Source organism: Phocoena phocoena, chromosome 7, assembly GCF_963924675.1.
Source record: "Phocoena phocoena chromosome 7, mPhoPho1.1, whole genome shotgun sequence".
Lineage (NCBI taxonomy): Eukaryota > Metazoa > Chordata > Mammalia > Artiodactyla > Phocoenidae > Phocoena > Phocoena phocoena.
In genome coordinates, this window is record NC_089225.1 from 43,529,230 (window position 1) to 43,555,686 (window position 26,457).

The following is a 26,457-nucleotide window of genomic DNA, read 5'->3' on the forward strand; positions in this document are numbered from 1 at the left end:
CCCTAGGTTCGTCAGACCATTTTTTTTTTTAGATTCCATATATGTGTGTTAGCATACGGTATTTGCTTTTCTCTTTCTGACTTACTTCACTCTGTTTCACAGACTCTAGGTCCATCCACCTCACTACAAATAAATCAATTTCGTTTCTTTTTATGGCTGAGTAATATTCCATTGTATATATATGCCACATCTTCTTTATACATTCATCTGTCAATGGAGACTTAGGTTGCTTCCATGTCCTGGCTATTGCAAATAGAGCTGCAATGAACACTGAGGTACATGACTCTTTTTGAATTATGGTTTTCTCAGTGCATATGCCCAGTAGTGGGATTGCTGGGTCATATGGTAGTAATATTTTTAGTTTTTTAAGGAAACTCCATATTGTTCTCCATAGTGGCTGTATCAATATACATTCCCACCAACAGTGCAACAGGGTTCCCTTTACTCCACACCCTCTCCAGCATTGTTTGTAGACTTTTTGACCAGTGTGAGGTGATACCTCATTGTAGTTTTGATTTGTATTTCTCTAATGATTAGTGATGTTGAGCATCCTTTCATGTGTTTGTTGGCAATCTGATTATCTTCTTTGGGGAAGTGTCTATTTACGTCTTCTGCCCATTTTTGGATTAGGTTGTTCGCTTTTTTGATATTGAGCTGCATGAGCTGCTTGTATATTTTGGAGATTAATCCTTTGTCAGTTGCTTCGTTTGCAAATATTTTCTCCCATTTTGAGGGTTGTCTTTTCGTCTTGTTTATGGTTTCCTTTGCTGTGCAAAAGCTTTGAAGTTTCATTAGGCTCCATTTGTTTATTTTTGTTTTAATTTCCATTTCTCTCAGAGGTGGGTCAAAAAGGATCTTGCTGTGATTTATGTCATAGAGTGTTCTGCCTATGTTTTCCTCTAAGAGTTTTATAGTGTCAGGTCTTACATTTAGGTCTTTAATCCATTTTGAGTTTATTTTTGTGTATGGTGTTAGGGAGTGTTCTAATTTCATTCTTTTACATGTAGCTGTCCAGTTTTCCCAGCACCACTTATTGAACAGGCTGTCTTTTCTCCATTGTATATTCTTGCTTCCTTTATAAAAAAATAAGGTGACCATACGTGCGTGGGTTTATCTCTGGGCTTTCTATCCTATTGCATTGATCTATATTTCTGTTTCTGTGCCAGTACCAATACTGTCTTGATTATTGTAGCTTTGTAGTATAGTCTGAAGTCTGGGAGCCTGATTCCTCCAGCTCCATTTTTCTTTTTCAGGATTGCTTTGGCTATTTGGGGTCTTTTGTGTTTCCATACAAATTGTGAATTTTTTGTTCTAGTTCTGTGAAAAATGCCAGTGGTAGTTTGATAGGGATTGCACTGAATCTGTAGATTGCTTTGGGTAGTATAGTCATTTTCACAATGTTGACTCTTCCAATCCAAGAACACGATATATCTCTCCATCTATTTGTATCATCTTTAATTTCTTTCATCAGTGTCTTATAATTTTCTGCATACAGGTCTTTTGTCTCCTTAGGTAGGTTTATTCCTAGGTATTTTATTCTTTTTGTTGCAATGGTAAATGAGAGTGTTTCCTTAATTTCACTTTCAGATTTTTCATCATTAGTGTATAGGAATGCAAGAGATTTCTGTGCATTAATTTTGTATCCTGCTACTTTACCAAATTCATTGATTCGCTCTAGTAGTTTTCTGGTAGCATCTTTAGGATTCTCTATGTATAGTATCATGTCATATGCAAACAGTGATAGCTTTACTTCTTCTTTTCTGATTTGGATTCCTTTTATTTCTTTTTCTTCCCTGATTGCCATGGCTAAAACTTCCAAAACTATGTTGAATAACAGTGGTGAGAGTGGGCAGCCTTGTCTTGTTCCTGATCTTAGAAGAAGTGTTTTCAGTTTTTCACCACTGAAAATGATGTTGGCTGTGGGTTTGTCGTACATGGCCTTTATGTCATATATGTTAAGGTAGCTTCCCTCTATGCCTACTTTCTGGAGAGCCTTTATCATAAATGGGTGAATTTTGTCAAAAGCTTTTTCTGCATCTATTGAGATGATCATACGGTTTTTCTCCTTCAATTTGTTAATATGATGTATCACATTGATTGATTTGCATATACTGAAGAATCCTTGCATTCCTGGGATAAACCCCACTTGATCGTGGTGTATGATCCTTTTAATGTGCTGTTGGATTCTGTTTGCTAGTATTTTGTTGAGGATTTTTGCATCAATGTTCATCAGTGATATTGGCCTGTAGTTTTCTTTTTTTGTGTCATCTTTGTCTGGTTTTGGTATCAGGGTGATGGTGGCCTCGTAGAATGAGTTTGGGAGTGTTCTTCCCTCTGCTATATTTTGGAAGAGTTTGAGAAGGATAGGTGTTAGCTCTTCTCTAAATGTTTGACAGAATTCGCCTGTAAAGCCGTCTGGTCCTGGGCTTTTGTTTGTTGGAAGATTTTTAATCACAGTCTCAATTTCATTGCTTGTGATTGGTAGGTTTATATTTTCTATTTCTTCCTGGTTCAGTCTTGGAAGCTTGTGCTTTTCCAGGAATTTGTCCATTTCTTCCAGGTTGTACATTTTATTGGCATGTAGTTGCTTGTAGTAATCTCTCATGATCCTTCGTATTTCTGCAGTGTCAGTTGTTACTTCTCCTTTTTCAGTTCTAATTCTGTTGACTTGAGTCTTCTCCCTTTTTTTCTTGATGGGTCTGGCTAATGCTTTATCAATTTTGTTTATCTTCTCAAAAAACTACCTTTTAGTTTTATTAATCTTTGCTATTGTTTCCTTCATTTCTTTTTATTTCTGATCTGATCTTTGTGATTTCTTTCCTTCTGCTAACTTTGGGGTTTTTTTGTTCTTCTTTCTCTAATTGCTTTAGGTGTAAGGTTAGGTTGTTTATTTGAGATTATTCTTGCTTCTTGAGGTAAGACTGTATTGCTATAAACTTCCCTCTTAGAAATGCTTTTGCTTCACCCTGTAGGTTTTGGGTTGTCATGTTTTCATTGTCATTTATTTCTAGGTATTTTTTGATTTCCTCTTTGATTTCTTCAGTGATCTCTTGTTTATTTAGGAGTATATTGTTTAGCCTCCATGTGTTTGTATTTTTTACAGCCTTCTTCCTGTAATTGATATCTAGTCTCATAGCGCTGTGGTCAGAAAAGATACTTGATATGATTGCAATTTTCTTAAATTTACCAAGGCTTGATTTGTGACCCAAGGTATGCTCTAACCTGGAGATTGTTCCATGAGCACTTGAGAAGAAAGTGTATTCTATTGTTTTTGGATGGAATGTCCTACAAATATGAATTAAGTCCATCTTGTTTAATGTGTCATTTAAAGCTTGTGTTTCCTTATTTATTTTCATTTTGGATGATCTGTCCATTGGTGAAAGTGGGGTGTTAATGTCCCCTACTATTATTGTGTTACTGTCGATTTCCCCTTTTATGGCTGTTAGCATTTGCCTTATATATTGATGTGCTCCTATGTTGGCTGCATAAATATTTATAATTGTTATATCTTCTTGGATTAATCCCTTGATCCTTATGTAGTGTCCTTCTTTGTCTCTTGCAACAGTCTTTATTTTAAAGTCTATTTTGTCTGATATGAGAATTGCTACTTCAGCTTTCTTTTGATTTCCATTTGCATGGAATATCTTTTTCCATCCCCTCACCTTCAGTCTGTATGTGTCCCCAGGTCTGACAGTGATCTTTTTTTTTTTTTTGACACTGATCATTTTTAATGGCTATTTCAATATTACATTGAGCTCATATATCATAAAATACTTAACCATTTCCCCACCACTTGGCAATTGAGTAATAATGCTATTATAATTAGTGAGTGCTTTAGAAATATTTTCAAAAATATAATCTTTGTTTTAAAGGGTTTTGTTAAGAAAAATTCCAATGATTAAATTACTGAGTCAAAGAAAGTCAACACATTTTAACTTACCAAGCTCTGAACAAAACCGTCTGGCTTCTGAGAAACTGTGCAATGCCTGATCAGATGTGTAACAGTGGTCCCTGTACTGAATCCACTGTGACTCATTCCCTTTTACTGCTGGACATCTTGATGAGTATTTATGAGAGGACACCTCTTTAGCTGTAAAAATGTTAGACATAACTGTGAAAATGCACAGAAAAAAATGACCGACTTTTAAAATCTCATTAAATGTCACTGACACAGTGGTTGACACTGTGGTTCCTGTGGGTAAGAAGCATTCAATTCAATACACATCAGAGAGAGCTACAGCCCACACTTGCATTCTTGTTAGTTTTTGGGATACCATTTTTAAAACTGAGAATACAAAGGAAAGTACTTAGCCCTCTAAGATGAATTTAGACTAAAGTAAAAACAGTTGAAAAGACAGACTAGGAGAAGAAGAAAAGACAGCCTGGGTAGACCTGTAACTACTTTGAAATAATAATTAAAATTCTTTATTTCTTTGGATTCCTTTTTATAGTAATAATAAAAACGTAGTTGTATCTTGCCATAAAAAAAAATCACACCCACAAGTGGAAATTTGGTAATTTGTTTACAAAGCACAACAGATCAGCACAGCAAAATCTGTCTCAAACAAAAGAAGTGTAGCTTCGCAGCTCTTAACAATTCCCCTTGTTTCCATTTAAACTCTTTAATTTTTAATTGTGCTGTGTAACACAAGAAGCCTGTGTAATGAAGCCTCTTCCCCTTAAGACCATTGTTAATTCCAACAGAAGAGAGTATGAGAACTGGAAAGTAAATTGCTGGCATACTGTTGGTGGGGTACAGATTATCTGAATCAAATATCTGACCTCGTATGGCCAGTAATCTCAACCCAAACCATTGTTCTGTATGCATTATGTATGGTCTGCATATTCTTCAGTCACTGAAGGCCTCTTCTGCTTTTTTCTCCTTATCACAGCTTGGTAGAATTCTTTTTATTTATGATCCCTATGATTCCAGAAGAATGGCTGCTGTCCTTTCCTTCTTCATCAAGAGACTTCAGGATGGCTCTCCATTCCTCCTTCTGCTTCTCTATCCTCTGTTTCTCCACCTGGGCTTGTTCTTTTTTGAAATCTAGTTATTTGATTGGCTTCTGCCTCCATGCTTCCCACTAATGCCACTAGTTTGAGTTCTAAGTCTTCCTTCAGTTTGACAATTGAATACTCCTGGGTAAGTTTCCTAGTTGCAGATGACGTTTGGTCATCTGCAAATTCATCTGCAAAGTGTGTAAGACTTGTGACAATTCTTCATTAATGCTGCCGGAGGAGGAAGACGGTATTAGCAAGCTCTTGATTCTACCACATTGTGAATATAGTTTCTTTGCCAAAAATATACAGCTGACTACTCCTTCATTGCACAGGCAGTAATGTGTGTTGCTTCATTTGATGCAAAACATGTTGAACATTGGCTACCAATGCATGGCTAGGACAAGTGGACTTTTATGAATGGGCTGGCTTTAAAAAAATTCTTCTTACACTGGGAACATATGGAAATGCCTTATCTTCAAAGTCTGTTTGTTTCTAGTCCAGGCTGCAACTGGGCTGTTTTAGACTGCATACATTTTCTTTCCTTACTGTTCTTCATGAAGTTTTGCTTCCAACTCTTGCATTGTGGTAAGTTTGTTATATTCCTCTCAAGAAGATTCAACTTTTTTGAAAGGGGTAAAATACATGCAACATAAAATTTACCACTATAACTATTTTTAACTGTACCGTTCAGTGGCATTAAGTACATTCACATTATTGTGCAAACATCACCATCATCCACCTCCAAAATTTTTTCATCTTGCAAAATTGAAACGTTGTTCCCATTAAATAATAACTCCTCATTCTTCCCTCCTCCCCGCAACCACCATTCTACTTTATGTCCCTGTGAATTTGGCAACATATGAGTGGCAACATTCCACTCATATAAGTGGAATCATACAGTATTTGTCCTTCTGTGACTGGCTTATTTCACTAAGCATAATGTTAATGTCTTCAAGGTTCATCCATGTCGCATTATGTGTCAGAATTTCCTTTCTTTTTAAGGCTGAACAATATTCCACAGGATGTACACAGCACATTTTGCTTATCCATTCATCTATCAATAGACACTTGAGTTGCTTCTACCTTTTGGCTATTGAGAATAGTGCTGCTATGAACATGGTTTTACAAGTATCTGTTCGAGTCCCTGTTTTCACTGCTTTTGGGTACATACCCAGATGTGGGATTGCTGGATCATACAGTAATTCTATGTTAAATTTTTTGAGGAGTCATCATACCATTTTCTACAGTGGCTACACACCATTTCACATTCCCACCAGCAATGCACAAGGGTTCCAATTTCTCCACATCCTCAGCAGTACTTGTTATTGTCTTAAGATCCAGTAAAAGTTTGCACTTGTATTCGTTTCCCAGGGCTGCCATAATCAATTAGCACAAACTTGTTGACTTAAAACGACAGAAATTTATTCTCTCATAGTTCTGGAGACTACAAGTCTGAAAATAAGGTGTTAGCAGGGTTGGTTCTTTCTAGAGGCTCTGAGGAAGGATCTGTTTCATGCCTCTCTCCTAGCTTCTCGTGGTTGCTGGCAATCCTTGGCTTGTAGCTGCATCACTGCAATCTCTGCCTCTGTTATCAAATGGCCTTCTTCCTGTGTGTCTGAGTCTCTCCTCTCATAAGAACACCAGTCACTGGATTTAGGGTCCATCCTAATCCAGTATGACCTCATTGTAACTAACTACCTCTGTAAAGACTATTTGTAAATAAGGTCACATTCTGAGGTTCTGGGTGGACATGCATTTTGGGGAACACCATTCAACCCAGTACATCACTGAATTTGTGTTTGAGCTGTTTTCATTCTCCTTTATCCTATAAAGTCTGTTTCTCTAACACAGATGTCCTCTCCATTTCTACATACTTTATCATATTTCTCATGTATTTCAATTGTTTTTCTAAAAGATTAAATTTATTTTCTATACCTAACAACTAAGATGTCAGTTCTTGATTGTGTCTTTATTCCTCATTCTCTATATCATTCTCCTTTTCTTGTATTCACGTGTATATCTAGATACGGTGTTCACATTTTCTTCTGCTTAAATCCGTTGAAATTCCAAATGTTAAATCTTCTCTTGAGGATTCTTCAGAACAGAAAATATGATAAGCACTGAGAGAACCAGAAGCTTCAGATAACCACATGGCCACCAACCCGTGGCCTGCCCAGAGTGCCTCTGCAGCTTGTGCTGTAGGTTCCTGTGCTCTTCATCATGATTCATACTCCACCCACCAGGGATGACCCCAGGTCCAGCCCCTGATGGAAGGGGCTCTTTCCTTAGATTTTAAGGATCCTATATGTTTGGAAAATGTTTAGTTACACAAACATTTCTTTACTATAGAAACTCTTTACTATAGAAACTTTCAGAGCCATCAATATGGTAAATCATAGAGGTATTTCCCAAATTTCTACGCTGTGGAACCCTTTTTTAAAAGGAGCATCTCAGCCTTTGAAAAACATTGCTAAGTGAAATTAAAATTCACAAATTCTAGAGCAAAACTCATCTAGTGACAGAACGATTGAAAGTCTTTGAGAACAAATTCCCTGAATGGGCATATCATATTTGTTTCTCTTCACAAAGTATCAAAAGTATTTTGATAGGACTTGTGAATAAACCTTATTTAAAATCTACAAAAAGTTTCTGAGTATTTAATCATGTGCATAAAATAAATGTCATGTTTCAGTAAATATACAGTTATTTGAAATCAAGTCTTACATTTTGTAGGTTTATAACAAATAGCACCATCCTTAACAGAGTTGCATTTTTCATGTTTCCAAATTCCTTTTGGATCCAAGACAACACAATTTCCAGCAGATTTTTTATCTTTCCATGGGATGTAGTCAAAGGCACTGCCATCAGACCATTCAAAACTTGATTCACTTCCCTGTGTTAAGAATAATAGAGATAACTTGAATTCAGATGTATGACTTCAAAAAGAACATAAGAAGAACATGCATGGAGAGAGAGGCATGGACATATATACACTAACAAACGTAAGGTAGATAGCTAGTGGGAAGCAGCCGGATAGCACAGGGAGACCAGCTCGGTGCTTTGTGACCCCCTAGAGGGGTGGGATAGGGAGGGTGGGAGGGAGGGAGACGCAAGAGGGAAGAGATATGGGAACATATGTATATGTATAACTGATTCACTTTGCTATAAAGCAGAAACTAACACACCATTGTAAAGCAATTATACCCCAATAAAGATGTTAAAAAAAAAAAAAAGAAGAACATGCGTGCTTTAAAAAATACAGGGATGGAGTGTTAATTATTTGCTTACAAGTATTGTAGATCTGGACCTACTTGTAAAATCAGGGATTTATTTTTGATGCATTGATCTGAGACATTTGCTCTGGCATAATTTAAATAGGACTTTAAATTTAGAGACAGGGTTACTATATCTCTAGATTTGTTTTTTTTGTTTAAAGGATGAGTTTATATAACACTTGAAATTAGATGACATGCAAATGTCTTCCATTTGTCACAATTACAGATTTACAGTCTCAACCTTCACATTATTCTAAATATTGTCTTTTATGTTTTATAGTTTTGTGGTTTGTGTCTCTGGCTAGATTTTTTCATATTACAGAAGTCATCAACCAGCAGGGGTCTGGAAGAGAAAAATACTTCCCAAGAAACTCATACGGGAAGATTAGTTCTGACTTGTCCTCGATTCTATAATCCTAATTTGCCATCCTTTTATTTTCCCCACTTTGTTCTAAACATTATTTAAGTTAGGTCTTCAATTCTAATCTCAATAGATGTCTATTTTTTGTATACTAGACATCATTATCAGTACATGAATATACTAATTAACAGGGTTTGAATAGTGGTACAAAAGATGTGTTTACCTGCAGAAAATTATTTTCAAATAGTGTTAATTTCTAGGGGGAAAGTGGGGAGAAAATATACATCTATTAGTCCTAATGTTAAGAGTTTTACTTGGCACCTTATACAGTATAAATTTTGTGCTAATAATCCTCTATTAGGGAAAATATTATCACCCCAATTTTACAGATGAGGAAATAAGCTTGCAAAGGTTTAATAACTTGCTTGTGATCACCCAACACGTAAACAGAAGACCTGCCACTCGTATTGGAACTCAGGTTTTTCTGATCCTGTGCTATTCCCTTTTCACCAGCTCTCCAACTGGTCTATCCCAAATAGGTTACAGGGGTGTTGTTGAGACATTAATCTACTAAGCCCTTGGGATGGCTTGGCAGTGTCCAGGGCAGCTGCAGTCCTGGCCATTTGCCTAGATCACTCTATAAATATAATTTTTCATTTTCTCTATGTTGTGAAAAGATAGAAAGCACTATGGGATGCAAATGTAATCTGAGGACTTAATCTGATGTTATACTTTGAATTAATATCTTATGCTCAGATTTCCAGCCCTCTAACATATTTGGAAATTTTCTGGAAAACAAAACAAGACTTACATCATGACTTGAGAGCCCAACCCATAGTGGAAATCCATCGCGCTTTACGATATCTTCCAGAAAAAGCTGGGCATTTTGGTCATGAACACTTGCCAAATGACCTCCACTTTGAGAACATGTGTTTAATGCTTCATACCATGTTACCCTTTTTTGAATAACGTTATAAGTACCATCTTCATGTGGAATAAACCGTGGAAGAGTAGTATTACAGTCTTCCTTGTAGTCAACTGTAATATTTAAATTAAAAGTGTTAGTGATTAAATTTAAATTATTCAAAATGCATATTTTGGGTAAGGTTGGACATGCAATCATTTCAAAAGTTAAATAAAACTGGGGCATCCCTGGTGGCGCAGTGGTTGAGAATCTGCCTGCCGATGCAGGGGACACGGGTTCAAGCCCTGGTCTGGGAAGATCCCACATGCCGCGGAGCAACTGGGCCCGTGAGCCACAATTACTGAGCCTGCGCGTCTGGATCCTGTGCTCCGCAACAACAGAGGCCGCGATAGTGAGAGGCCTGCGCACCGCGATGAAGAGTGGCCCCCGCTTGCCACAACCAGAGAAAGCCCACGCATGGAAATGAAGACCCAACACAGCCAAAAATAAATAAATAAACCAATATTAAAAAAAGAAAAAAATCTTCCTCCCCTGAACCCTTGGATAGCTTTGATCAGATACTTTAAAAAATAAATAAATAAATAAAAAATAAATAAAACTGGGCTTCCTATTAATAAGGGAGGTCAAATGCATACTTTCTCTTATAGCCACAGCATATATAATAGGCTCTTAACTATTACTATTGTCTGAGTGATTAAAAAAAGGCATAAACATTGTCTTTTATTTAAGGAGCTCACATATTAGTTGGGCACAGAAAACAACAACACCTGAAATGAGGGCAGAACAATTAACCACTAAAATATGTGTGACTGACTAGAGAAAGAAAGAGTCATCTGAATTAAGGCAGTCAGAAAACCTTCTTGATAAATTAGATCTCCAGACTTTAGGTTAGCTGAAATTAGGACCAAAAAGAAATAAGGTAACCAGAAAGTCAGCTAAAAACAAACAACAGTAATAACAAAACCACAATGATGGTATTTCAAAAGGACACAGAAGCCAAGTAAAAGAGCTCCCAATGGCCAAATCTGAAACAATTTGAGCAAAATATTAAATAACAGAGTCTATTAGATTGTAACCCAAAGTATAAAATAAATAACCATGAGCCCGTGCTGATATAAATAAATGACAAAATAATTTTTTTTTAATGGGAGAGAATAGACAAATCTCCTGTGTAGAATTCCAAGTAACTTATATAGATACTTCCCACCTCAGGAAGGTAGAGAATAACTCTCCATGCCACAAGTAAGGACTGAGTATGGTAACTTCCTTATAAAGAGTACGATATGGAAAGGGGGAAGAAGAGTAACTCTGCAGTGGAGAAAGCTAATGAATGTTACCTAGACCCAGGTGATCAAGGTTAAAATCAACAGTGATAAGTAAGTCATGCTGACAGAATATACCCTTCACAGGATGTGATGAGAATGACATTTTACCTCTGTGGTTTTTTCCCTAAACCCCAAACCCATAACCCCGGTTTAATCATGAGACAAACATCAGCCAACCCAAACTGAGGGATATTCTACAAAACACATGACCAGTGCTCCTTGAAATTGTCCAAAAAAGCAAGAAAATCTGAGAAGCTATCACAGCTGAGAAGAACCTATGAAGACCAAGTGTAACACAGTATCCTGGATGAATTCCTGAACAGAAAACCAACATAAAGTAAAAACTAAGAAAATCTGAACAAGGTATGGACTTTAGGTAATAATAATTTACCAACATTGGTTTATTTGTTGTGACAGGTGTACCATACTAATGTTAGATGTCAACAACAGGGGAAACTGGTTATGGTGTATATGGGAATTCTCTGTACTATCTCTGCGACTTTTCTGTAAATATAAAACTATTCTAAAATGAAAATTTTATTTAAAAAGGAAAGAAAAAAGAAGGTAGAAGACATCATGACAGGAAAAAAAACCATAAATAAAGGTGCAAATGAGAATGGGTATACACTGTACATGGGACAGTGAAGAGATCAGCGTGACAGGAAAAGATACTTACTGAACCAAAAATGGGGAAAAAAATGGAGACTGAGAGAAAGCCTAGAATTTTAGAAGAGACTCTGGTTTCTAAAAAGTCTCAAAAGCTTACATGAACTCAAAGCAATTAATAATAGGGAATCCCTGGAGATTGTTGATGGAAATGGTGCATCAGAAAGTTATTCTTCAGGACTGTGAAGGGAGAAAATGGGCCTGGATGCAACTGTGATGGGCTCCATGTTAGCAGAGGGCTTAGAGCAGAATGGCCGTAGGAACAGTTTTAAAGCTGTGAAAATTTAAAAACTGACATGCATTTAAAAATACACGTATTTAAGGAATTAGGCAAGGTTGAGAGACATTCACTTTCGGCCTGTAATGTCAAAACTCTACCCAAACACACTTCCTTATTTATAGAAATCTTATCCATCCTTCAAGGCCCAACCAAGTTTTTCCTCCTCCTCAGTACATTCTTTGTTTTCACTATTCCTGTTTTCATTGGTCTCTTTTGACTTCCCAACAAATGTAAGCCTATACCAAATAACCTAAGACTAACCTGCATAAAACAGTGATAAACATTTAATGCTGTCGCCCCAACTACATTTTATTCCTTGAGATCAAGACCATGACACCAGGGAGTGTGTCTTTTCCTTCCTCTGTGACGTCTACAGTGCCTCTCATAGGACTGAATACAAGGGAGCCACTCAAAAAGTACAACTGCATGATTCCCGCTAGTGAAGCTAATGACTTTACATTCTCTTTCCCTGGAGTAGAAACCCTACATTAGCATACTTACCCATTTCAATTTTGCAAGCCAGAATGCTGTGCTGGTGAAAGTAAAGTATGTCTTCAACAACATTAAAGGTTTGAATATCCCAGAAGCCATCAGTATTCAAGCCAGCAAAAAACTTGCCATTTTTTACAGCTGGTCTTCCTGATCTCCAGTGTGTATATGACAGCGTGGTCTTATCAGACCACATGAGAGAATTATCTAGAAAAGAAACACTTTTTTCTATGCTTAGAGATTAAATCAAGACTTGAATTACACTTATGAGGTTAATATTTCAAACTCAACTAATTTTCTTTCTTCTTTCACCACCTTCTAAAAGGTTGTATAATTATGTGTATCCCTCTAAAATATTTTCTAACAGTAAACCATGCTTACTTTTAATATAGAAAGTACACATTATAAACATGAAAATTAATATCTACTTATCATTCTACCATCCTGAAATAACTTTATATTTTTTCACTTTTCATTTTTTTCATCCAATATTCATTTTTTCCTACCTATATGTTTAATTGTAATGGAAATTAACATAATTATTTTATTAAAAAAATTAACATATATAAAACTAGTGATAGAAACCTCTTCTCTGGACCTAAACTGTGCACAATTTATGTCAATTGATTTTTGACAAGGGTGCCAAGACAATTCAATGGGGAAAGAATAGTTCCTGGGACAACAGGATATCTACATGCAAAAAAAATGAAGTTGGACCTTCTCCTTTCACCATACAAAAAGCTCAGAATTTATCACAGACCTATATGTAAGAGCTAAAACTATAAAACTCTTAGAAGAAAACACAGGAGTATGTCTTCACGAGCCTAGGATAAGCAAAGTCAATAGACACAAGTGATAAAATAAAAAATAGACAAACTGGGCTTCATTAAAATTTTTAAAGTTTTTGTGCTACAAATTATACTACTAAGAAAGTGATGAGAGAAAATATTTACAGATAATTTCTTTGACAAGGGACTTATATCCAGAATACATTAAAAAGTGCTTAAAACTCAATAATAAAAAAGACAAATAATTTAAAAAATGGGAAAAGGATCAGAATATAGATTTCTCCAAAGATAACATACAAATAGTCAATAAGCACACGAAACGATGTTTAATATCATTAATCAATAGGGATATGAAATAAAAACCTCAATGAGATACCACTTCATACCCACTGGGATGGCTATAATCAACATAACAGATAAAAGCAACTGTTGGCATGATATGGAGAAACTGGAACCCCTAATGGACAATGGTACAACAGCTTTGGAAAACTGTCTGTTAGTTCTTCAAAGGGTTACACAAAGACCCAGCAATTCCGCTCCTAGGTATACACCCAAGAGAAACAAAAACATATATCCACATAAAAACTTGTACATGAATGTTATTCATAATAACCAAAAAAGTGAAAACCTAAATACCCATCAGCTAATGAATGGATAAATGAAATGTGGTATATCCATACAATGGGATATTATTCAGCCAAAAAAGGAATGATACTTGCTACAGTGCCACATGCATAAACCTTGAAACCATTATGCTAAGTGGAATAAGCCAGTCACAAAATAGTCACATATTATATGATCTCACGTACATGAAATGTCTAGAGTAGGCAATCTGTAGAGATAGAAAATAGATCAGTGGTTGCTGAGGGTTGGGAGAGGGGATGGGGAATGAGGAGGGACTGCTAAATGGGTATGATGTTTCTTTGGGGGACAGCGATAGTTGCACAACCCTGTGACTATACCAAAAGCCACTAAATTGTACACCTTAAATGGCTGAATTGTATGCTACGTGAACATACCTTACTAAAGTTTTTGGTAAAACAAGTTGCTAGGCCTATTAAAATTATGAATTGGTATGAAGAGTGATGTCATTATTACCTACACATACTCCTTGTTGTCCTGGTTATTTCTTCCTTTCACTGATTACCATCTCCCAAGGCACTCTACCTAAACATCTGCCTGCAGCCATGATACACAAGAAATCTGGTACATATGATTTGGTTCTTGCTTGCTGCTTTATATCACCTCATGTCTTTGAGTCCCTCTCTCCCTCTCCCCACATGTTAATAAAGTTACAATTTTCTGGCCAATGCGATGGGCAGTGGTATATTTCTAAAGCTGTCACAACAAAAGAGTCACTTTTTCACTTGGCTTGAAATACCTCTCAGTTGACACATGGCCTCTCTTAGTAATTTCCATTCACGGCCCTACTTTTGAAGAGTCAGAACTTAAAAAAAACCAGAATCCTTTGTATAGGTGGTATATACAATTAAATAGTATTTAAGCATATTTAAGTGATAAAAAACCGCTATGGATATAAATTAAGCCAGTAAGAATTAGTTTTAAGCCAAATTTACTGTTTGCTGGAAATATCTTTCTCTATGTCTCCCATATGTCTGTATATTTTAATAGAAGTTTTGTTACAACTACATCTTATAAAAGAAGTTAAGATGATTAAAAGAAAGCCTACAGATCTGAAAATGCTTTGCAGAATACAGAATACATTTTCAGTTGTTTCTGATAATATAACTAACAAAGTACAGCAAAGGATACAACTGAAATCTCTAACTATATCCTGGGTATAGTTTCTGTTGCTCCACATGGGATCACTGTTTCCTCAGTCACTTTCAGGTAAAGCCTGGGAACTTTCTACCTAGTTCCTCTCCATTTTTTTCCATTCTTAAATTTAAGAGTGTTCAAGCATCATCAGAGAAAAGAATTGGGCAACTAAGTCCTACCATGATGAACTCATCTTCAGCTGGCAACCCAAGTCTTACCCATTACTTGATAGCTTAATTTTTGTTAACTCATCTGCAAGCCATAAACATTTAAGAAAAACCTGAGTAATTCTAAGAAAGAGACAGGTTAGATAGCAAAGAGAAGACTATTTTTAAAATGGTCAGATTTGAGTAATTAAGTTTCTTTGCCTACCCTACCTCTAGCTATCATTGTCCTGTGCCCCTTATTAAGCCCCTTTTTTGGGATGAATGTATGATTTTAATGCTTTATGCCCACACAGTTATTTTTTTCTAATTCCAAAACTTTATGATTTTCCGGATACCTCTAATTGAGTATCTTTCTAAATTGGTCTTATTTCCCCTATTATTAGAGTCTGTGTTTTTAAAAAATTTTCATAGCAATTATATCTTGAATTTGTGGCATTTGCAATCTCAAATATTCTATCCCATTGGCAGACTATGTGTCTCATTTTTCTAATGTATACCCCAAGCCAATGATATAAAACCAAAGATGCAACATTAGTAGAAGTGTATTTCTCTTCTCACTCATCCCACGTACATAGAGATATAAAGTAAGTATTGGAGATTTATGCAGGAGTGCAGTCATTTTAGTTAGTCTTGTACTGCTAGGCGGGAGGGTGAAGAAAGGAAATTATTTTCCACCATTTAACTCTAAGCTTGGTGGTAAAGGCATTTTAGTGGCAGAGCAGAGACACAAAAACTGTCTTGGTATTTGTATTAAGTTATGATAAGTGCATAATTATAATTTTGTATACTGATTAACATATACTCTGAAGAATATACTTTCACAGCTTGATAAACTAGTAGTTTATAATGAACTATGAATATAAATAGTGAAAAACAGATTTACAACTTACTTTCATAAGTTATACCTAACATGACCCATGAAGCCATGTAATTGTAGTGTAGAAGCTGCTCAAGAACAAAGTTATTCTCTTTTTCATCTCGAATACTCAGAATATGTGATTTTGGATCTGTTAAATAAAAAAGAGTCAATAATTTAATTATTTAGAACACTTTGTCTGATAGATTTAGTTATTTTTATTCCCCAGTTTAACACACTCCAAAACTTAAAACAATAGTAGAAAATAAGAAAGACATATAAATTAAAACTATCTTGTTGTACTAAATGAATAAGTTAAAACATTTTCAAACATTTTGATCTTCAATTTGGTCTCACAGAATAGTGGAAAACTAGTAGCTGAGAGGAGAATTTGAAACATTGATTCACTTTCCTTTTCCCCATTTAAGGCTTATTTTAAGTTGGTACAAATCCACCTATATAAATGACACACTGTCAAAGACTATAATAAATAAAAACCTCTTAGATGGGCTAAAAGACAGACCTTCCTTTTCCTTAGCGATGGCTGTTGTAACAGGATTTTAAAAGTTTAATATTTCCCAAAGTGTGTTCCTCGGAAAAGAGCTACATTGAAAAAAACTTTACAAATTTTGGTTAACCAAAAGTAAACTAGTTCATTCATGTCAGTATTTCTTAAAGCATATGCTAATGCACATTTGATAATGTTTAAAAGGAAGTGAAGATGTGTGGTATTTCTCACCCTTGTTCTTTAACTAAGGATCTTTTTCTTTACAGAACATCTCAAGAGTAGTGTTCCACAGAACACACTTTGGGGAATAATGGTTTGATATTTTCCATAGGAACTTCCTATAAAGTTGATGGGTCCATTGTTCAAAAGTCACAAATCCTCAGTGGATCTCATAGGAAATATCTGGAGAGTCCTGAGAGCTGAAAGTATGAAATATGTATTTCTTGTAAGCAGAGCTGCTTCTTTCTGGCTTATCTAAGTTTTCAACTACTCAAACTGGCCTATTTTCTCTCTGCCCACAGCCTAACTTGATTTAATATCCAGCTCTCTGCTCTCTAGTGTCATTTCTTTCTCTTTTTAAGTAGAACCCATTTATACATCTAAAGAGAGACTAGTTCCCTAATGGATGGGTAAGAAAGGAGATAACTCCTATACTTTCCATTTTAAATAAACACAAATTTTAATACTTTGTCATTGATAATGTAGAAATTAGGAGGTGAATATTTTTGAGTTCTAGTTACTAGCGCTAATTAGAAATATTTATTGAATATACTCAGATGAGATTTGTTTTCTAACGAGCATAATGCAACATATAATGGCCATACAACATACTCACTCAGTGTCTGGCATTTAGAATGAACTTCATCTCGTGTTGTCACTATATATCTATTCTTTGTTATCATGAAATTGTAGCAAGAGTTCTGAAATGGTATCCATGGAGTATTTAGAACAGGAGACGGACATCGAACACTGGTAACTGGTTTGACCTCTTTTTCAGTCTCATCTAGAAAAAGAATTAATGGTAAGAATTCTAACTTCAGATATAAATGTTAAATCCTGTTCATCATAATTAGACTTGATTTGTAGGAAATATTCAGGAAGCCAAGAAATAATAGCCTGGCGATGCTTGTTCTGTTTATGCTCAAATAAAATGTGACCTCTTAACTGGCTTTCTGTAGGAAGGAAATTACTTAATAAAATTTTCTTTTCCCTGATGTGGAATGAGTAGAAGAATGTGGAAAATGAGGTGTTATTAGGTTAAATGCACTTTCTGTCTTCCTGCATCACCAAACTTCTAATACAAGGGGCCACTTCAGAGAAACTATACGAACATAATAAGAGGCACCTAAATATGACTTTGAGAATTCATCTTCAAGTTTCTGCTTACTGATACCTTCTCTAACTTTAAAAGAACATTTTATGAAATACTTGATGTTCTAAATAAGTTATTGCTTTAACCAAAGCAAACAGAAATAATTTAAAATCTGACATCTAGAAAAATCTGAATTCAGCATTTCTTTTTCATTTTATGAAAAGGCCACAGATTCAAAAAGATGCAAATAGAAATATGCTCTATTCAAAGCCAATCAAACTGATTCAACACATGGTAGAGACTATGCAATATTTCTCCCAGCTCACAGCAACTCCCTTTGTGAAGTAGTCTTTTCTCTAACCACAAACCCACAAATGTGGGCCCCTGGAAGCTGTAAAACCACTTTCCTCCGACTGGGCTAGAGATAGCATATCTGACTTAAGTTGAGTCTATCAGATTCTCTCTTTCAGTTCTTTTCAGATTTGAAAAGTGGAATTCAGAGATAGTCAATTCCTCTCCAGTTACGGCTAAAATCGAAAGCTGCAGAGCTGCCACGTTTCACCATGTGCAGAGAGAAGCAGGAAGTGCAGAGAGAAGCAGGAAGTACATAAAGAGAAGAGTGCAGATCCCCTGAGAGAAACAGAAAGGAGAGGTGCAAGACAGCATCTCTGGCTTTGAGATCCCCTCTCCTCGGGAGGCTCAGCTCTATCCCCATTTCTGAGGATCTAAATTTCCCTTTTGGCTTAAGCTAGCGTGAGCTAATTACTGTTAGCAACCAAATGAATCTCAACAGTGACTCATAAAAGAAATGTTAAGTATTGATGATAAGAATTACAAAAGAATTCCCACAAATGTACGTTTTCCATAAGAATATAAACACAAAGTGTATGCAAAATGAGGCTAACAAGGACTTAAAACTCAAAGGTCAATTACTATCATCAGTTGACAAAAATAAAGATAAAACATATCTAAAATAACAAATTAATGACAAAATATTTAACATATAATAATTCTCAAATACAAATTTTCACAACAGATTTTGTTGTAAAAAGGACATGATTATAATTGCTTTATAATTTTAAAACCAGATTTTACAAAACCATTTCCTCAAAATTCCACTACTCATGAGACTGATAACAATTTAAGAATGAAAATATTTGAAATTAGCATACTTCCTGAATAATAGCAAATAGCGCCTGGCTGATTATTATCGCAGTCAGATGTTTTCCAGAATCCATCAGTGTCTAATACTACACAGTCTTCAAGTTGTTCATTATTTTCAGCCCAGCGACTAAATTGAAGATGTTTCCCATCTGACCAACCAAAGTTGAGTTCATCCTGTATGGAGCAGAAATATATCTTAAGTGGTTATACTTCACGTTATCCCTATTGTATGATTTTGACCCTCGTGGTCGATCTAATAATTCTTAAATTTGTTTAATTTTATTTATTTATTTTTGGCTGTGTTGGATCTTCGTTGCTGCACATGGGCTTTCTCTAGTTCTGGCGAGCTGGGGCTACTCTTCATTGCAGTGCGTGGGCTTCTCATTGTGGTGGCTTCTCTTGTTGCAGAGCATGGGCTCTAGGCACGCAGGCTTCAGTAGTTGTGGTGCGTGGGCTCAGTAGTTGTGGTCATGGGCTTAGCTGCTCCATGGCATGTGGGATCTTCCCAGACCAGGGCTTGAACCCGTGGCCCCCGCACTGGCAGGTGGATTCTTAACCACTGCTCCACCAGGGAAGTCCCCAATCTAATAATTTTAAATTTTATCTTATGTTTAGCACATATTTACACAGCACTTACTACGTACCAGGCATTGTTTTAGGTACTCTGCAAATATTATATAATCCTCATAACAACCATACGAGATAGGTACTATTATTATATCCATTTTACAGATGAGAAAACTGAAGTCATGTAATGTGCACAGTCATACAGAATGTAAACCACTGTGCTGGGATACAAATCCAGGCCATTAGGCCCTGGAGTCCATGGTCTGAACCATTATGCTTTGCTGCCTCACACATAATTGGAACCATTGGTTGTTGGAAATTAGAAAGCTAAAATGGAGTGAGGACTACTGTAAGCTCTGATTAACTTAGAGATAATATGTAGTAGTGGAAGGAACACGGGCTTTAGAGCTAAGCATACCTAGTTTTGAATTCTGGTTCACACACAGTCTCACAGTCTCCTTAGTGAACCAAAAATAGCAAATGTGGTCAAACCTCAACACCACCAACTGTTTCATTCAGAAGTGTTCTCTACCAGTGTTCCAGTTGTGAACTTATGGCCAGTTAATCTCTAAACCAAGTGGCCTCAAATGTGGCCCTTTGCCCCTGTGATGTTACCTGTACTGAGTATTACCCTGGATTCCTTCCCCCTTGTTGCACTCCCAACTAACCCAGGTCCCTGGGCCTTGGGAACTTCTGTTCCTTGTAGATAAGTCATCCCACTCCCACCATCTCTTTATTGAACACTAAATCTCTTTACTAAGACTATAAGTATCTCTTCACTAAATTCTAGACCTTGATTGATCTTAATTAAAACCTGTCTTTTCTAATAGAATAAGTTCCTTTCAGCATCCACAAGGGAAGGGCTGCTTGTTTTTTTAGTCTCAGATATCACAGAGCCATGAGAATGAGGTAGTGGGTATTTTTATTTCCTTCAGTCATTTCCTTTGAGGTTTATGCCCTTCTTCTCTGACATTCACTGAGGTCTTGGCAAACTCCCAGAGTCCTTCCGTCTCTCTGACATTCACTTTGGTCTTGGCCCCCTTGCTCCTTCCTGATATTTACTAAGGAGGTGTCCCATGCCCTGCTCTGTCCTTCTGGTCCTACCACTGACTTAGAGACGTCGATGTTCATGTGGATGACTCACCCCGTTCCCAAGCCTTCTTGACTTCCTCTTCTTCTATGGACTTTCACTTCTATGTACTTGAGTGACCTGCTCTCACAGCCACACTCCAGACCTTCTATAACCCAGAACTGCTGCACTGCAGACACTGTAAACATGCCTCAGTCCAGACCAACATCATTTCCTGCATGAATGTCTACAAGAAACTCTAACTGGTCTTCTATCTCTGGACTGCTCACTTCCTTCCCCAGCTTCTGCCCAGCATAGTTTTTCTCAAGTCAAAATCTGATATTGTTACTACCATGTTTAAAATCTTTCAAAACCTTCCCATTGCTTTCAATGTAAATTTGTATTTACTTACACTCTGCCATGTTCCAAAGATTTCAGGCAGCTTATGAAGATACATAAGAAACAGCTATGTAAAATGTAATATGTTAAAGAGCAAAAGGGAGAAGAAAAACACAGGTGACGACTGAAAATAGAATAAGAAAGAAGACCGAAATCATCAAGTGAGGAAAAAAAGTTACAAAACTGTATGATCCGAAGTGTCTTAAAAATAAATACATGTACATAGAAAAATAACTTGAAGGATATGTACCAAATATTTAAACCACATTTATCAATAGATACTGGGATTATAGGTGATTCCAATTTTATTCTTTTAATTTATTCTAACTTTATGATTTTTCTCCAGCAACAATACTGCTTTTGTTTAAAAAGGTTTAAGGTGGTTAAAACTAGGAAATGTGATAACTTAATTACCACCCACACAAGAGACACAGTGATGGGTTTCACATAATGCCAAACACAAAAGAGAAAGGAAGTAAAGCAATGTTATGAAGGAATTGATACTGTGAGGTCTAGGGAAGCAGTTCAAGCTGATAACCTGGCTGGACCTGAGGGTACATTTTAAAATCCAGAATTTTGGAGAAGCTAGTCTTCAAGCAATTTCTAAATACTGCTTTTTAATTGAGCTTCTGACAAATGCTGGTGGTAATAAGTCCAGAGTTTGTCAAAGATAATGTATACTTCTGCGTCTTAAGTTTTTCATCCATTCTCCAGTTCAACTTGGGGTTTGCGCAAGGACTTAAATTGTCTTCAATCACATTTTCTCCATGCAGCCGTAAAACCATCTTGGTATACTGAGGGTTAGCCTACCATCTACATAACTCAGGTTTGCTTCATAATGCAATGGACACTTCTTTCCTACTCTCCCAAATACCTTCCCTCCGAGAGTGGATTACGAATACTGGTTCAGGTGACACTTATCTAACTAGGGCTTTACGGGTCACACACTGCACAGATGCAGGAAGCAAAATTCACATCACAATCTTTATAAATAAGTGGCACCCCCATCAGTGCACAATGTACGCAGCCTTTTATACCAGCCCTATATCTTACTTTTCAATACATCTCCGTGAGCAGAGCATCAGCTTATTACATACAAGAATCAGAAAAGAGGCAAAAATGGCCTACAATGCTGATAGGAATGCTACAGCTTTATTAAAAAAAAAAAAAGATTCCCTATTAATTATAGCCAAAAGCTTTAGTAGCATAAACATTCCTGTTTGTGCTACATGTATGAAGTTTAGTGCTGGGAATTAATAGGAGACTAGCATTCTTTGCTGGGCTATGAAATGAATGAGAAATACCCAAGATCAGGGCTTGAGATGTGGCAAAATGCTATTCTAATCCCTTTGTAGAGTGGCTTAATTTCACTCTGCTGATTTGGAAAGGGATAAAGAGCCCTTTAATAACGTTCATGGGCTTCTGCTCACCAACCCCATCTGAATTTTTAATTCTTCCCTCCCTCTCTTCTTTTCATTGGCTGAGGAGACATGGCAGCTCCTGATCCCAGCTCCATCTTTGATTGGAATAAATAAAAAGAAGTGCTCAGCTATATATGTCCATTAGACATTTTTCTTAAGCTAAACGATAAAGCACCTGATCTTTCAACAGTGGAAAGATGACTGCTGCTAAAAATTACATACCTCATGAAATTCATTCACTGGAGTAAGATTTTATGATCTCTGGTTTCTTTTAGTCTGATATGAGAGATGCTGCATGCAATAAAAAATGTCACATTCCGTCACCCAATCCTGGCAGTGGGACTGAAAACTTACATCATGACTGGAGAGTCCAATCCATAAAGAAGTGTTACGAAGGACTGCCTGCACAGTCAGGAAGGCCTGCTGGTAAGGGTCTGTGATGCTCACCAGCTGCATGTTTTCTTTCTGGCACTCCTTTAGAGCATCAGTCCAAGTCAGAGTCTTCAGCATTATTTTGTACAGATTATTTTGATACTTCACAGTTTCTGAAGTATTCTGTAAGGTCTGTCTGCTTTCAATTTCTGTGTGTAAAAGAAAAATAAAGCCACAAAAACCACCTACTTGGCAAGTCATGGGACATTTTTTCAAATTTCTCCCTGTAACAATGTACTTTAGGTATTACTTATCTATTCATTTATTTTAGACTTTGGGTGGGAGAACTAGGTATGTTTTGCTGTATACCTTAGGTAAATTTGTGAACCACAAATTTGTTTTTTACAATTAGAACAAAATTCTGATTTAGTTGATCTGATTTAGGAAGGAGAAAAGCTATAAATAAAAGTAAACTGCAATAGGAGAAAAGCTATAAATAAAAGTAGACGACTTCTAATGGCAATAAGATTACCATTTCAGATTGGTGTCAAATTCTTCCTTTGTTTGAACTGCTTCAACAGGAGGTGTTGGGTGTCCCCTTACAAGTTTTCATCTGGGAGAACCCACAAAAAAATGTATACAACCACCCCTAAGAGGATATATTTGAATTATTGATTTACAGTACCTCTCTGAAAAAGGCAGTTACTAAAAAGTATGAGACAAATGAGCAAAGATTAATTTAGCAAAAAGTTCTTCAGAAGCACATGGAGTACTCAGAGAACTGTAAGACACTGATGAAAGAAATCAAAGATGAGACAAACAGATGGAGAGATATACCATGTTCTTGGATTAGTAGAATCAATATTGTGAAAATGATCACACTACCCAAAGCAATCTACAGATTCAATGCAATCCCTACCAAATTACCAATGGCATTTTTTACAGAACTAGAACAAAATATCTTAAAATTTGTATGGAGACACAAAAGACCCCGAATAGCCAAAGCAGTCTTGAGGGAATAAAACTAAGCAGAAGGAATCATACTCCCTGACTTCACACTATACTACAAAGCTACAGTCATCAAGACAATATAGTACTGGCACAAAAACAAAAATATAGATCAATGGAACAGGATAGAAAGCCCAGAGATAAACCCACGCACCCATGGTCAACTAATCTATGACAAAGGAGGCAAGGATATACAATGGAGAAAAGACAGTCTCTTCAATAAGTTGTGCTGGTAAAACTGGACAGCTACATGTAAATGAATGAAATCAGAACACTCCCTGACACCATCCACAAAAATAAACTCAAAATGGATTAGAGATCTAAATGTAAGACCTGACACTATAAAACTCTTAGAGGAAAACATAGGAAGAACACTCTATGACATAAATCACAGCAAGATCTTTTTTGACCCACCTCTTAGAGCAATGGAAATAAAAACAAAAATAAACAAATGGGGCCTAAAGAAACTTAAAAGCTTTTGCACAGCAAAGGAAACTATAAACAAGATGAAAAGACAACCCTCAGAATGGGAGAAAATATTTGCAAATGAATCAATGGACAAAGGATTAATCTCCAAAATATATAAACAGCTCATGCAGCTCAATATTGAAAAAACAAAACAACCCAATCAAAAAATGGGCGGAAGACCTAAATAGACATATCTCCAAAGAAGACATATAGCTGGCCAAGAAGCACATGAAAAGCTGCTCAACATCACTAATTATTAGAGAAATGCAAATCAAAACTACAATGAGGTATCACCTCACACCGGTCAGAATGGTCATCATCAGAAAATCTACAAACAACAAATGCTGGAGAGGGTGTGGAGAAAAGGGAACCCTCTTGCACTGTTGGCGGGAATGTAAATTGATACAGCCACTGTGGAGAACAGTATGGAGGTTCCTTAAAAAACTAAAAATAGAATTACCATATGACCCAGCAATCCCACTACTGGGCATATCCCCTGAGAAAACCATAATTCAAAAAGAGGCAGGTACCACAACATTCACTGCAGCACTACTTACAAGAGCCAGACCATGGAAGCAACCTAAATGCCCATCGACAGACAAATGGATAAAGAAGATGTGGTACATATATACAATGGAATATTACTCAGCCATAAAAAGGAATGAAATGGTCATTTGTAGAGACATGGATGGACCTAGAGACTGTCATACAGAGTGATGTAAGTCAGAAAAAGAAAAACAAATATCATATATTAATGCAAACATGTGGAATCTAGAAAAATGGTACAGATGAAGTGGTTTGCAAGGCAGAAACAGACACAGATGTAGAGAACAAACGTATGAATTGGGAGATTGGGATTCACATATATACACTAATATGTATAAAATAGATAATAAGAACCTGCTGTATAAAAATAAAATAAAATAAAAACCCAGAAGCACATGGATTAGCTACTTGAAGTACTCATTACATGGCAAAGGTTTTTTTTTTTAATTGTTTGTTTAAAAACTTACTGTGACCAATGAAAACGATTTAATACCTTTAAAAAATATCTTTTTGAATATATAGATGATTCCTACTTCTAACATTTTACTTTTATTTGGATTATAGGAGGGCATAGACAGTGATCCATTTATAATGCTTCACATCCTTTTTTTTTTTTTGAGTGCTAGATTTAACCATGATTGTTTATACCGAACTCACTTAAAAACATTGTTTTTCTCCTCCTTTCCTCATGACAGTAAAATCTGAAAAATTCCAGAGCAGAAAGGAGAACAAAATGCAATCATAATTTACTGTCATTAGATAACACCGATTAACAAACTTCATTGGATACTTAATTTTGATATTTAATTATGGCAATGATCTTGACAAAAAATCACATTCTATTTGAGCTAATTTGGCTCACTGAGCCAGTATGGATTTAGTCATGCTAAAATTTTAAGGAAGCTGTATGATTACAAATTAATATTAATTTATACGTTTTTTTGTGAAAAAGTACTGTACATATCTAACAGCATAAAGTACCATAGTCATCTAAGTAATAATCTATACCTGAATATTTCTGACAGAGAGACAGAGTATGGTGTTCACTGCAGGAAGTAAAATTCCACGTCCCAGTAAAAGGTGACTTTTGGAGGTTGAGCATTAGAGCACAGTGGTAGGACACCTCTTCATCAAAAATCTAAACAAAAAGGCAAATATGTACAAGCAATTATGAAACTAACAGTCTGAAGATCCCAGCAAGGGAACTTTATATTCCAAATTGGATTTTTCTTCCTGTAAAAAACTCCATTAAGGAGCTGACCATGAAATCACTAAGAAAATCCTGATAAACTTTCTTTTTTTTTTTTTAAACATCTTTATTGGAGCGTAATTGCTTTACAATGGTGTGTTAGTTTCTGCTTTATAACAAAGTGAATCAGTTATACATATATATATGTTTCCATATCTCTTCCCTTTCTAACCTAAAAGCAATGGAGGGGAAAAAAAGAAATAGAGTTGAACACATATCAAAAAAATCAAAACTTATTTCTGTAATATTTTTGGTATTAGACCTAAAGAAAAAAAAACCTGTGAAAATATCTGCAATAAATGCAAGAAACACAGGGTTAGCACACTTAATATTTACACAGTCATAAAATCAATAAGAAATACATGAAGGCTTTGATTCTTTGTCAAAGAATAAGAAATTCACATTGGATGAAATTCAAATTATTACTGAATTTATATGTTTTCATTAGAAATCAGAGCAATA

At 36.0% G+C, this 26,457-nt stretch overlaps 1 protein-coding gene and 1 pseudogene across 3 annotated transcripts in view; both read right to left on the reverse strand.

Moving 5' to 3' along the window:
* Nucleotides 1–26,457, reverse strand: part of LOC136125921 (CD302 antigen) — a 123,927-nt gene that overhangs the window by 39,140 nt on the left and 58,330 nt on the right. For all 3 annotated transcript variants that reach the window (XM_065880916.1, XM_065880915.1, XM_065880917.1), the window contains exons 24-32: nucleotides 25,755–25,884; nucleotides 22,707–22,933; nucleotides 18,905–19,070; nucleotides 17,256–17,423; nucleotides 15,947–16,063; nucleotides 12,335–12,529; nucleotides 9,449–9,675; nucleotides 7,726–7,894; nucleotides 3,941–4,090 (exon numbers count right to left, since the gene is read on the reverse strand). In XM_065880916.1, coding sequence (XP_065736988.1) covers nucleotides 3,941–4,090; nucleotides 7,726–7,894; nucleotides 9,449–9,675; nucleotides 12,335–12,529; nucleotides 15,947–16,063; nucleotides 17,256–17,423; nucleotides 18,905–19,070; nucleotides 22,707–22,933; nucleotides 25,755–25,884 — 1,549 coding nt within the window. The remainder of the gene's footprint in view (nucleotides 1–3,940; nucleotides 4,091–7,725; nucleotides 7,895–9,448; nucleotides 9,676–12,334; nucleotides 12,530–15,946; nucleotides 16,064–17,255; nucleotides 17,424–18,904; nucleotides 19,071–22,706; nucleotides 22,934–25,754; nucleotides 25,885–26,457) is intronic.
* Nucleotides 4,770–5,582, reverse strand: LOC136125881 (centrosomal protein of 57 kDa pseudogene; annotated as a pseudogene).